At 47.2% G+C, this 14,153-nt stretch overlaps 1 protein-coding gene across 1 annotated transcript; it reads right to left on the bottom strand.

The window, feature by feature from the left end:
• Positions 1-8,002: 8,002 nt before the first annotated feature.
• On the bottom strand, positions 8,003-11,383 carry LOC140626723 (T-cell surface glycoprotein CD1a-like). The gene is given in 7 exon segments (XM_072814488.1): positions 8,003-8,507; positions 8,650-8,740; positions 9,074-9,315; positions 9,317-9,350; positions 9,548-9,829; positions 10,503-10,769; positions 11,217-11,383. Coding segments are annotated over 7 exon segments (1,074 nt in total). The 5' UTR covers positions 11,278-11,383; the 3' UTR covers positions 8,003-8,410.
• Between the last annotated feature and the right edge of the window lie 2,770 nt (positions 11,384-14,153).

Genomic DNA, 14,153 nt, shown 5'->3' with positions numbered 1-14,153 from the left:
AAGAAACCATGAGACTGTGAAGCAAGTGAAGTTAGTAGAATGTTCTAGAATCATGTGTCCAGAGTCCCTTCTTACTCTTCCTGCTTACTCTTCCATGCTTGTTTTCTCATGAGCTGACCTCTGCTGGACATGCTGACCTTCCTTTTTCATGATGGTCTTAAGGTTTTATGACAGTTCAATATTTGTTTGTGCTTTATATTACCTGGATAAATGTGTTTGGCTATTTGACTTGTTATTTCTTGGTTAACAGGTAAACAGATGTAATCTCAGGCTAATGCTAAACAGATTTTTTTTTAGAAAGTTATGATTGGAATATAGAAACAACCCACTCCCATAGTTAAGAATTTTAAGAGCTGGATAATCAAAACCTTGTCTCTTGAATCCATCAGAGCCAGAGGATCAGAGCAACGTGGTAATCAAAATATGTGGAAAGACAGACTCTTCAAAAGAAATAGGGGATGCTTGCTTACTGGGGACATATGACAGATGCTCAGAAAAAATAATTAAGTCAGAACAAATAATTCCACTGAAATTGTCAACAGATGACTAAAGACTGGCATGAGTACCTGGAACTCCGAGAATCACAGTATCAGGAAATTATCCTTATCTCTAGACTTCTTCCATTGACCACACCAGGTGCTCCTGAAAGGCTGGCAGCCAAGATACAGACCAGAGAACTGCTTTCTCCAGGTATAAGCCTGAAGCTACGGGAGCCCTGCTGCCTGAGAAGGGCAGGAAGACCATCATCTCCCAACAGAAAGAAGCCTTAACCAGGTGTGGGAAGGACAGGGAGCCCCACCGCCTCAGGGCACAGGTGAAGCCACAGTGCAGCTTGGGGTCCGGGGACACAGGGAGGGAGGGCCAGTAACACACCCTGTCCCAGAGGAGAGGCTCCATCTGCTGAGAGAAAGGCGGGAACCCTTAGGAGGCCCAATCCCAAAACTGAAAAACCAAGCACCTGGCTGAGGATGAGACTGAACCAGAACAGAGCGGGTGCCCCACTCCCTGTGGCAAGCAGGGAGCCAGCCGGGTACCAAGGGCAGCTCTGCTGGTCGGGGGCAAGAATCTGACAGTTCTCCATGAGGTTCTTCCTATTAGAAAATTGTTAAGTCCAGAATGATGCCCTGAACGGAGTCTGCACACGGGGGCTTCATACCCATCCTAACTAACTGAACCCCACCGGAAATGTAGCCTTAACCAGTCAGTGTCAGTAAATTTTTCTTTCCATCAGAGCCAATGAGTCCGTCACCTGAGTCCTCTCCACTCAAAAGGTAGATGAGGTCATGTGCATGATAACACCCTTTGCTCCTCCGCCTAGAAAGCAGGCCTGGGTGTTGGAACGCTCCTTCTCTTTTGCTAATAGCTGCCTGGCCTCACCTTGGCCTATAAAATATTTCATATTGTACAACTCCCCCTAGTGCCTCCCTACTTCAGAGGTGGGTCCTGCTGATTCATGAATCATTCAATAGAGCCAATTAGATTTTCAAAAGTACTTGTTTGAATTTTATTATTTAGTAGATTTGGTGGTATCGGTGGGATCCCAAGTGAGCTTCCAGCATCCTTGAGGGACCTGGAGAAACACAGCAGGACCCCAGGCACCCTTGAACCCCACTGCGTTTCCCACCTTCCCAAGGACCGCAGGTAAGCTCCTGGCCCGGAGCCCCGTTCGCTGGCATTCCCAATCCTATTGGCTTTCTTTTCCAGGCAGGGTCAGCTGGAGCTTGCAGACGCTTACGCCTGGAGCCACCCGGACCTGCAGCCTTCCCTGGAGCACACAGAGCTGCCAGAACGGTCTGCCCAAGGCCACACCCCTAGCCTTTGAGACCAAACTCTTGGGGGCACAGCTTCCACAAGGTCGCAGGGGAGTTGATGGTGCTTGGGGCCTTCTTATGGCCAGATGCAGAACTGATCCTATAGGTAGGTGCATGTTTGTTGTCTTGGTGTGTGTAAATGAAGGCAGTTGCTAGAAGGATCTCAGGGGTCAAACAGCCCCAAAGTTGGGAGCATTGGAGCACTGAAAGGCTGTTAGAGCCCTCGCCACCCCCCAGAAGGTTCCTGAGACAGAAGTTGGTCACCAGATGGGTCGGATTGACACTCGGTCACCTGCCAACCTCAAGAAAACTGAGCAATGAGGTACACCGTAGCCCATGCACAACCCCAACCCCATGGCCCGTCCTTTGTAGCTATTATTGCAGCTCTAGGAAACCCAGAGGCTTCATGAGGTCCTTAAATTCTAAACAGTCAAGCATGTCACCTTCAGGAGCACCTGCTTGTGGAGGCCGAGAAAAATTAAGGCCATTCCACCTCACGTTTAGCATTAGCACCAGTACAGCCATCTTAGGCCCCCATGAATAAGAGCTGAACTTTACAGGAAAAACTACAGAATTGCCCTTGGCAGGGAATCCCATATCAGAAAGACAACAGAGCCCACACCCGTGGCAGAAAGTCCCATATTAGAATGAGAACAGAGCTCAATGCCCATGAAAGCCCCATATCAGAATGTAAACAGAACTTGAAAAATTCCTCCCCCCCCTCCTGAAAATCCCCTAGACCAGCCCATAAAAAACCCAGCTGTAACCCACTTCGGGATCCAAGTCCCTGCTCCGCTGTGTCGGGTATACTTGGACCCAAGCTCGAGCTTGCAAGTAAACCCTCGTGCGCTGGCATGGGTATTGGCTCCTCGGTGGTTTCTCGGATTCGCAGTCTTGGGCACTACACTGCTCAGCTCATGTCTAAGAACCTCAGTCCTGGAAGCTGGAGTCAAGGAGCAGGGTAAGTGTACGTATTACAACTGACCTAGACTGACAGTGGGCGCTACGGGGAACCTTCCAATCAGACAGCGTTCATTGAAGAAGTGCACTTGAAAGTGTACTTTTTCCACTCCTTGGTCAAAGACCGAGCAAAGGGCCACAGCAAAATATTTCTTCCAACCGAGGGAGGGTCCTCCAGAGTTGTTTTAAACCGATTACTTCCTGAGCCCAGCAGACAGGGAAATAAATACAAGTTCGCATTAGCCCTTTCTTTCCAAATCCAAACCCATTGACTACTAATCCTTTCTCAAAATAACTATTTCCTTCCCGCTCATCCACTTTGACGTCCTAAGATCACGGTTTGACTTCCTGCTGCCTGGGACACGCGGGGTATTGAGTCTTTCTTTCTTTTTTTTTTTTTTTTTTTAAGATTTTATTTATTTATTCATGATAAACAGAGAGAGAGAGAGAGAGAGAGAGAGAGGCAGAGACACAGGCAGAGGGAGAAGCAGGCTCCCTGCAGGGAGCCCGACATGGGACTCAATCCCGGGACTCCAGGATCAGGCCCTGGGCCAAAGGCAGGCGGCAAACCGCTGAGCCACCCAGGGATCCCCTCCTATTGGGTCTTTCCTTGGTGATCTTTGGGGTGCCTCCAGGCCTGGTAAAGGGAGGATTTCTGCAGATGCCTCTCAGCTCCATAAGGTTGCGCTGCCAGCGCCCTTTACCGCTGTCCCAGCCACGTCCTGCTAGGATACATTGAAAAATGTCATAAATCCATCATCAGAACTTTGGCCAAAGTAAAAGCTGATGTTCAGAGCTGAGGGAAACTACTTCAGGCCTCCTCTCCTAAGCTAAAGGTCCCCAGAGGAAAAGAGGACTTTCTCACAGGTGGACGGATGTGTCAGTCCTTTGATATTTGTCAGGCAATTTGGAAATTCTTTGGGAAACTAAAAACAGCTCTTCCTCTTTCAACACCTCTAGTCTACGGGGCCAGGAGCGTGGTTCCAAAAGCAAGTCAAAGACCAACAGTCCTTTTTTAACCGGGACATCTTACATGCATTCTAAACATTCTGACCTTAAAAGATCCAAAGTCCTTCTAGAAAGGGCTGCCTGTATTTTCTCCAGGGTCTCCCAATTATAAATACAAGGAGTTCTGCCGGCAGATCTCCAGGAATTCTTTTCAAATGCAAATTCCAGAGAGATAATCCTTGTCAAGTGCAAAGAAGACCGGAAAGCCCATTTAAAACTGGACTTGCCAAGGACAAATACAAATCTTAAGTGTCTTTGCCACAAATACCTTTTTTATTTTATTTTATTTTATTTTATTTTATTTTATTATTTTATTTTATTTTTTATAAATTTATTTTTTATTGGTGTTCAATTTGCCAACTTATAGAATAACACCAACACCCAATGTTCATCCCGTCAAGTGCCCACCTCAGTGCCCGTCACCCAGTCACCCCCTTTTAAAAAAATCTTTGCCGTGTAGACAAATCATGTTCATTTATTTCTTCTACGGAAAATACCCCAAACAAACAAACACCTCAAGTGCAACTTTTATAGGGGTGAATGTTGCACCTGGTTGACGGCGGCAGTAATTTTAAAACGGAAGCTGTCCATTCTGTATCTGTCTTGTGTGTTCATGCGTGTCTATACCTGTGTTGGAAATGTGTTTCCATCTTGGGGAGGCTTTGCTAAAATTAATTTGTGAAAGAGCTGTTTAGTGGGTTTGAAGGCCTGCAGGTATGAGGATTGGGCATTCTAAAACTCAAAATAATAGAAATGGACCCCAATGTTGTTCAGGCTCATGTAAATGGAAGAATATTTAATATAAAAGCTACTTTGAGATTGATGGCTTAATTAAAACAAACGCGTTTAGAGTTTTCAACATTATCTATAACACTTCTACCCGTTTCTCCAGCCTAATAAATTGACCTAATCTTGGGTAAGAGTCGTCAATAACAATAACAAAACATAAATGGTGTTTGACTTCCTCTAATACTTCCTGAAGTTTTGTGGGTAATCTGAACATAATTGTTAAGATCAAGTAAACTAAATAGATGTGAATAAGGTAAAAAGGGTTGTAGGTAGATTTCAAATGGTTCCAAAATCTTTGGTAATTTAAAAATCTCAAAAGTTTCGCTAAGTTTTGGCTTAACTGAATTAAGTCCAAGCCATTAAATGTCTGCATCTTTTCCAGATAAGACAAAATTCTAGAGCATTTATTACTAAACACAGGCTTCTCTACTTTGGGCTTAGTACAAAAAAAATTAAAATATTTGGGTATGTCAGTGTTGCATTATAAAATTCAGGTGACACATGCTTCTAGAAACTTTAAATGTCTTCATAAATGTGGACGTTTGAGAAATCCAATGTGACACTTCACAATGGCTCACCTCTTAGGTTTCAGTAGAAAAGAAAGTTAATAAGGGTTAATTATTCTAAGTAATATATATATAATGAAAGCTACTAGAAATCACAAAGGGAATATCCTCATACACAGGGAAAATAGGATGTGTTTGTGGTCAGAAGGAGTGTAAGGAAGAGAGATGCATTCTTTTGTTGTTGAAAGAAAAGAAAGTAATTTTGTCTAAAATGAGGCTGCTGCTTTAAAGAAAAACATTGGACAAAAATCAAATATAAAAAAGAAAATTGTAGAAGGCTTGTGGGAATGGTAGCTTTAAAAAGAAATAATAATACATGGTCAAGCTGGGTGAAATTAAAATAAATTTGCTAAAAAATAAGTTTTAATATCAAAATTAACCCCATACAAAATTAAAATTCAGTCTTCTTTTGAAAGGACAGTTTCCTTGGATGTTTGGTCTGCTTATGCTAAGATTGCATAATTATTTGACCTTTTAAACATTTACCTTTTAAAGATTCTTAATTCTATTTAAGCAAGTCTTTTAAACTCCATTTGATATATTTTGCCAAACCATTTTTGGGGTGTGATTTTTTTTTTTTACCTTCCATTTTGTTTAATATAATTCTTCAAAGCAGGTAAGTCGAATCTCTTCTGTGTGAATGAGTTCTTTTTTTCCACTTAATTTAAAATTTAAGAAAACATTTGCCAAACCATATTTGGGGTGTGATTTTTTTTAACCTTCCATTTTCTTTAATATATTTCTTCAAAGTAGATAAGTCGAATCTCTTCTGTGTGAATGTTTTTTTTTTCCTTTTAATTTAAAACGATATATTTGAGAAACTTTCGAAAATCAAATTCAAGGATAAAATAGAAAAGAAAGAAGGAAGGAATGGGAAGTGAAGGGAGGAAGGAAAAGGAAGGGAGAGAGCAAATGGGGAAAGAAAAGGAGAAGGAAGAAAGGAATGAAGGAGGGAAGGAAGAAGAAACTAGATAGAAACACAATGAAACAGGTAAACACATTAGGAAAGCAAAACTTTTACACTCCAGAGGCAGTGATGACCTTTTTCTCCCCACTACGCCCACTAAATGTCCCTGCTGCAAGGTCAGGGCTTGAGAATGATTATTTTAGCTAATTAACGAGATCTAGAGTAACTGAAGTCAGGCTGTGGATGTCTCCGCTTGCACTGCCATGGAGGTCATTGGTCACAAAGCATCCATTTCCTTATTCGTGGACTCTGGGCTGATGCACCTACCTGGGGACGTTGACTTGCAGCCCCAGACACATGAACCCACCACTGTTCATGGACACAAAGGGTGGCCTGACGTGTCACCCACCTCAGGTGCCCCTGAGATTCCCCTGTTAATTCCCACACTGTAAACGTGGATCTTGTTCACGGTCCATTGGTGAACCGCCATGTTTCCTCATTTGCATGGTCCTTCTAGGTGATGTCACTGTTTAAAAAGTGCCGGAAGCCCAGGGCCCCGGAGCTGACTGATGACCTAAGCACAGGAAGGTGAGATGTGCCTCACAGACAATATGCGTGTGTACAGCGGGCTTGCTCAGACCCCGCTGCAGAGCTGTGGCCATGAGCTCAGTGCTAATGAAGCTACAGTGCAGTAAATCCAGGAAAAGGGGCAGGACAATCATGATGTCCATGTGGATCCACCCCAGAAAGTGCTAAAGTAACAACGAGAATCCTGTGATGATGCCACGAGAAAGGGGAAAGGAGCTATGATCATGGATTGGTGAGATGATGACCATATCTTGTTTGTTTCTAAAAACATTGTGGGGGACAGCCCGGGTGGCTCAGCGGGTTTAGCACTGCCTCCACCTCAGGGCGTGACCCCGGGTCCCGGGATCGAGTCCTACATCTGGCTCCCTGCATGGAGCTTGCATCTCCCTCTGCCTGGGTCTCTGCCTCTCTCTCTCTCTCTCTCTCTCTCTCTGTGTCTCTATGAATAAAAAAATAAAATGTTTAAAAATAAAATAAAATAATAAAATAAAATAAATAAAATAAAAACATTGTGGGAAGCACAGCTGTGGGGCTGATGCCAAAGACACTGGCAGTCAAGTACCCAAACTGGGAAATGTTACACACTTCTGAGCTGGTAATTCAGTATCGGGAAATTCTCCATACGATAAAATGTGCACAAATACACGTATGCATTAGAGAAACTGTCTTAAAACTGAAACACGTGAAACCAGGCTGTGTGGTCATCAGGCGGAAGGTGTTGTGAGCAGAGTCTCCCAGGAGCCCACTGAGCATCTCCCCAGGAACAATGGCTCACCTTTGCTGACCTGAGGACTGCAACTCCACAGCCCGGAATGCCAGGAGGCACTGTGTGCGCCCTCCTTGCTGGGTCCCCATTCATCCCTGACCGCAACGCTCCGGCTCTCTTTCCTGGAGCAACCCCTTTTCCCCAGGGACACACTTGCCCTGCTCCCTCTCAGGCATCACATTTAGGTCCCTGGGAATCCTCTGCTGACTTTGCAAAAGTAGAAATTGTGGTCGCGTGAGTCTCAGCTGAGCCCAAGACACTATAGGTGACATCTCTGCTGCTGCCCCTGAGCCCCCCTCCCGCCCCCCCCCCCCCACAGCATCCTGCCTTCCACTTTTAATTCAGAATACTTGGAGCAACGGGTCCAATCCAATGGGTGTCTGTGGTTAAATAACAGACACCCTCCCAGGCAAACTTGATTCAACTTAGAGGCCTAGAAGGTCAATGGGAACAGGTCAAGTGTGAACTGCCTCATTCAGGTGAAACAACCTTTAAAGAAGAGAATGAAGCATTTCAACTACTATAAATATGTCAGGAAGGAAAAGAAAAAACAACAACAACAAAAAAAAACCACTATGGATTTAGCACAAATTCAGTGGATATTTTTATTGGGGACATAATCCATACAGGGGACTCTCCTTGCCAAGGATACAATTATTAAAAAGACATAGACTTTGCCTCAAAATCATAAAAATTAGAAGGGAATAGGGAACCACACGGGGCAATAGGGCTGAGGGGCAGGAATAGAATCCCCAAAGTGGAGTAAAGTGTGGTGGAAATTCTCACCATTGCTTCCACTTCTGACTCAGGGAGGGCTCACTGGAGGAAGTGACATCTGAGGCCTCTGACCCACGGAGGTTGCCGGGGCTTCAATTTACATTGAGTTAAATCTTTGAGAATTAATTCCCGAAACGAATAGGAACAACAAATCCAACTAAATCATGTTGAGCTTATGTTGACAACTGATCAACAAACAGAAGTGAAATAAAGTTGCGCACAGGGAGTGGCCAGAACGTCAGTGCTGAGCTGGGTTTAGGTAAGTGCTGGAGCTTGGGCTGCTGGGTTCCTGCTCCGAAGGGAAGTCCGTGCACTGAGGTCTCCAGTGGGCTTTCCTGGAGGAACAAGGAGGAGGCCCCCTGCAGCAGGTGGAGGGGAGGCTGCAGGGGGGAGGGCACGGGCCGCAGGAGGGCTGAGGACACACGGAAAGGTGGGGAGACACGGGAAAAGAGCAGGAAGGGGGCTCCAGAGACTCACCAGCGCTTCCAGAGCCACCACGCCAGGCCTGCCAGGAGCACCAGGGGCACGATCACCACCAGGAAGACCAAGCCCACGGAGTGGGGCTGCTCTGTGGGGTTGGGCCCAGAGGGTGTCATTTCCCGTCCACCCCGGGTTGAACTGCACCTCCCACGACCTCTCCGGCCCTATCACCCTCCACCTCACTGAACGCTGTTCCTCATCTATCCTCTCCCATCCCTCCTCAGAGATGGGCCCTTCTCCAAATCGCCACATCCTCCCACATTTGCAAGACCTTCACCCTCAGCTTTTCTGTTTCTTGAATTACTGATATTGTGTTCTTTTTGGTCCAGAGTCCCTAGATTCCCAAAGGTTTCATCTGGCTGTACTGCTCTGTGGGACAAAACATGCCCCCTTTCCCAGCCAGGCCCCAGCTCTTCCTCACCCCAGTGGAGGACCATGTCCTGGCCTCCTAGACTGCTGTGTCTCACACGGCAGGACAGGCCGGCCGCCTCCTTGGCTTTCACATCCAAGGACACCTGAAGGTACCACGTCCCGTCAGCATGGGGCAGGACGTCACCTCGCCAGGTGCCCTGCTGCTCCTGCTCACCCCGCATCCACGTCACCCGCACAGGCTTGGGGTAGAAGCCAGAGACATGGCACACCAGCCGCAGATGGCCAGACCTGGCTGGGGCCAGCGGACAGCCAGGCCTCGGGCCTTACTGCGGAGACAGGACAGGGATTCACAGACTGAGGGGAGGTGCTCACATCATGTTAGACAGACACACCTTTCTGCCTCTTAAAGCCCATCACCATCATCCCCTCTCCCTCTTGACTCTCTCTTACCCTGAATTTGAAGGAAGAGTACAAATTTCTGAGCACAAAATGCAGAATCTTGGAGGGAGGGAGCAGGACTGACCTTGTCGCTGGAGATCTGCCTTCCCCGCATCAAGAAGACTCAAGACGAAACGCGGACAGTGGCCAGTGATGAGCTCATGTGTGAGTTCAGTGTCATCATGGTCCAATTCGTTGACTTGTCTGCACACCTGCTGGGCCCTACTTCTTCCCTTTGGAGATGGCCACCATGACTTGTTCTGGAAACTTATAAGGTCTTCCCCCTGATAAGCCAACCGCACGAATCCTACTGATGGTTCCCCAAAGTGCAGCTCACAGCCTAATGTCACCTGTACCTGAAAAGGATCTGGGCAAGAGAGACTGTGAATTATAGGAGAGACGGAAAAAAAGAAATGAAATGAGATGAGTGGAAACCAGGACAGTAGATGCAAAAGTTGGAGATGAGGGGATTGCAGGGAATGGATGTAAGTTTGATTTGAAGGGAGGCTCACACAAAGGGGAAGTGGTGGTGGATACAGAGGAGGAAGTAAGTGACTGAGGACTGAATATTGGAGGAGAGACATGAAGGTGGTGGGAAGAGAATAGGGAAGGGCTCGGCGGGAGAGCTGGGCCAGAAACAACCGAGGGTGAAGGGAGCACAGAGGGTGACAGGGTCGCATAGACAGACATCGCTGCTGGGATAGGATGGGGAGAAAAGCACATAGATCAAGGAGTCAGTCACAGAGTGAGAACCAGAGCTGCCTGGTTGGAGGCCAGGGAAAGGGGTGGTCGTGGGAGAACTAGTGGGACGGGAGATCCCAGCCTGTGGTCAATGAGAGGAGCCGGATGGAGCAGAAGATGTGAAGCTTTTCAACAATCGGGATCTGGCTCCACCCTCTGCCCACACTGGTGGGATTCAGCTTCGTGATGGGGACACATGAGGTTTAGAAGCCAATGGAGCCTCTTTCTTGGAGGAAGAAGGATCCCAGGACACACGCAGACCAGCCTCCTCCATCCCACCCAGAGGGAACTGAACTCACATTCGAGCTGCCAGTCACTGGAGTAGTTATGAAAACACAGAGGAAGTTGAATGGTGCTTGAATGGAAGGACTCTTCCGCTATAATGAGCTCCTCGTTGCTTAGGTTGCCCGTGGACCAAGGACACAGGAAAATGAACGCGCCCATCTTGCTGTCCCAGCCGTGAGTCTGCAGCTCATCCAGCCAAGCTGAGCCTTGATTTTGTGTTGAAGAATGGTTGTAGAAGGATGAGGTCAGGATGACTTGGAAGGAGACTGGCCCCTGGAAGGCTGCGGGAAAAGGACAGATAGACTGAGGAAGAGGAGGGCATTGCGAAGGAGAGGGAATGGAGACTACGGGGCTGGGGACGGGACCCAAAATCTGGAGGACAGAGAAGCCATAGGCGTCTTAGGAGACACGTGCTGCCCCCGAGCCTGAGCCTCGCACCCATCCTTCAGGAGAGCACAGGGCCCTGGGGCCGGGGATGCTCGGGGAGGAAGCAGGCTGACTGTCTCCCTGCCCAGGTCTGTGCTGGGAACCCACACCACCCGAGCACACACACAGAGAGATAATTACACAGAAGGACATATGCACAAACACACTAACACAAAAGAACCTACAAAGAAACACATACACACAAGTATACAGACTCAGAATCACACACACACATACACACACACACATACACACTCACACTCTCTGGTCCTGTAGCCACTAGACAGGACCCGAGCTCTCACCATCTTCGCTGTCACCCCCCAGGAGGAGAACCGCCAACAGCACAAGTTGCAGGAACAGCATCGTGTTTGCAGATGTTCTTTCTCTTGCAAAGTGGCTCTTTGACGTCTGTCCTCACACACCGACCCCCTCCCAGCCCCTCTCCTCTGACTTCCTCTCCACACACAACCCTTCCCTGAGTCTCTGCGACAACGCAAATGTGCTCCTGGACACCTACTCAGTCTCACTTCCCCTCGTGCTCTGCCTCCCCTCTGGCCTCCAGCTTCTCCCTGTCACCAGCGTCCATCCCGCCCCCGCCCCCTGATTCAGATGCTACAGACCAAGTCCTGTGTGGCCTGGGAAAGTGGCCCCACCTCTCAGACCCTTTCTTCTCACCCAGACAGTAACCCAGGAAAACACCCAGCTCCTAGCACCGGCCCTGCACCTGTTGTCTCTCTGTCCCTCCTGCCCTGTGACCCACCCCCCATTTCCTTCCCAGTCCCACCCCCACCCCAGCTCTGACTTCTCACCATTGAAGATATAACTGGTTTTATTAAGTGATTCTAGAATCAGGTCGCATCCCTTCTGGTAAGTAGAAAGGAGGTCTGAAAATTGGGAAGATTTTATAGGAAAGAAGTTGGCAAGAAGAGAAAGGAATGTTTCAGGGAAGGTCACCTCTTTATTAGGAGAGCAGGGCTCTCCCCATGCAGATGACCTCTCCTCTTTGGCAGGTGGAGAGGGTCCATGGAACAGAGTAGGGCCGACCAGGGAATTCCTCACCGACAGGTGAACATTTCTGGGGGAGGTGGCAACTGCAGTTGGGTTAGGATTAAGCATGTTTTGGGGACTCAGCCTGGCCTGAAGCACCATTTTGGGCCTATGACTGTCTTTTTAACAATAGATTTATTGGCTTGTCCTGATTCTCCCATGATTGCCTGTGTAGCAGCCTCAGCAACCCCCAGTCCTCCATTATTCTTCGGGAGGAACCAGCAGGCATCACAGAGACCACAGGACATGGAAACATCTGAAGAGTCCCCCCTCCATCTGACTGGCATTAATACATATTCACTCACCACCAGCCACTTAGCACCTGCCTGGACCCAAACGCTGTGCTGCCCTCGTGAAGGTACAGTGTGCACAGGGCAGGCTGTATTCAAGGAGCTTTTATTCTACTTGGGAAGAATAAAACATGAACTGAATAATATTCATTTTGGTGCGCTGAGTTTTATCATAATATACACACTCTAGACAAAAACAAGCCTGCTGACAACAGTATTATGTAAAGCAGTGACCCTTGCTCATGTAGGCCCTTCATAATCTTGCCTCATGCTTGGCCTCAGGTGTTTCTATCCCCTCATGACCCCCACATAACAGAGGGCCTGGCAGGTGGTAAGTGCCCGATAATTATTTCCGAATGATTAAATAGTTCAGTTCTGAGATCCAGTTACGCTTAAATATTATGGCAGCATTCAACATAAAATTTTTTTAAGCATCCCAATGTTATTAGCTGTATTCTTACTTGGTGAGATGACAGTCTTATACAGTTGTGTTTAGGATAAATTCATATATTAATAATCAGCAAGTTTCCACAGAGGGTCCTAATGTGAATCTCTCCTATTCCTTGTTATAAGAAACCATGAGAATTTTTAGCAAGTGAAGTCATTAGACTGTCCTGGAATCATATACCCAGATTCCCTTCTTACTGTTCCTGCTGGAATACTCCATGCTTGTCTTACCATGAGCTGATCTCTGCTGGACATGCCCACCTTCGTCTTTCATGGTGTTCTGAAGTGTTCAAAGGCTCTTCGATATTTGTTTGTGCTTTCCCTCACTTGGTATAAATGTGTTTGAACTATTTTTCTTGTTATTTCTTGGTTTACAAGTCAACAGAAACAATCTCAGCCTAATATTATCATGATTTTTGGAAAGTTAAGATTGGAACATAGAAATCTAGAAAGAGCTCACTCCCACATTCAACCTTATGAGACCTTGATGATCAAAATCATGTCTCTTGAATCCATCAGAGCTGAAGGATCAGAGCAACTTGTTAACCCAAAATGTAGGGAAAGACAGACTGCTCCAAGGAAAAAGGGGATGCAAACCCTTACTTCCTTGAGACAGACGCCAGATGCTAAGACAGAAAAAGTAATTCAGCTAAAATTGCTCACTGAGAGCCTGAGATTCAAAGATCTGGGAAAACTGTTGTATCTCCAGGCTTCGTCCACACTCCTAGACCTTTCCAGGTGCTCCTGACACCAGGTGGAAATCAAGGATACAGACCAGAGAACTGCTTTCTCCAGGCCGGGTATAAGCCTGAAGCTACGGGAGCCCTGCTGCCTGAGAAGGGCAGGAAGACCATCATCTCCCAACAGAAAGAAGCCTTAACCAGGTGTGGGAAGGACAGGGAGCCCCACCGCCTCAGGGCACAGGTGAAGCCACAGTGCAGCTTGGGGTCCGGGGACACAGGGAGGGAGGGCCAGTAACACACCCTGTCCCAGAGGAGAGGCTCCATCTGCTGAGAGAAAGGCGGGAACCCTTAGGAGGCCCAATCCCCAAACTGAAAAACCAAGCACCTGGCTGAGGATGAGACTGAACCAGAACAGAGCGGGTGCCCCACTCCCTGTCGCAAGCAGGGAGCCAGCCGGGTACCAAGGGCAGCTCTGCTGGTCGGGGGCAAGAGTCTGAGATAGTTCTCCATGAGGTTCTTCCTATTAGAAAATTGTTAAGTCCAGAATGATGATCTAGAATTACAGTGGGCATTAGGGGAACCTTCCAATCAGAGCGTGTTGTTCACTTAGTAACTGCACTTGAACATCAGAGTCCTCAAATTCAATAAACAGAAACGGATGCCATGGCATGCGGGGAATTCCAGGAAAAGGCAGGATTCCAAAAATGGTCTCATCAAAAGATTCCTTACAAAAAGCTGATAAAAAGTCTAAAACAAGGAAGCCTTGTTATAG

Source organism: Canis lupus, chromosome 38 (genome assembly GCF_048164855.1).
Source record: "Canis lupus baileyi chromosome 38, mCanLup2.hap1, whole genome shotgun sequence".
Lineage (NCBI taxonomy): Eukaryota > Metazoa > Chordata > Mammalia > Carnivora > Canidae > Canis > Canis lupus.
Note: the sequence above shows the minus strand (reverse complement) of the source record. Positions and strands in the feature narration are given on the sequence as shown.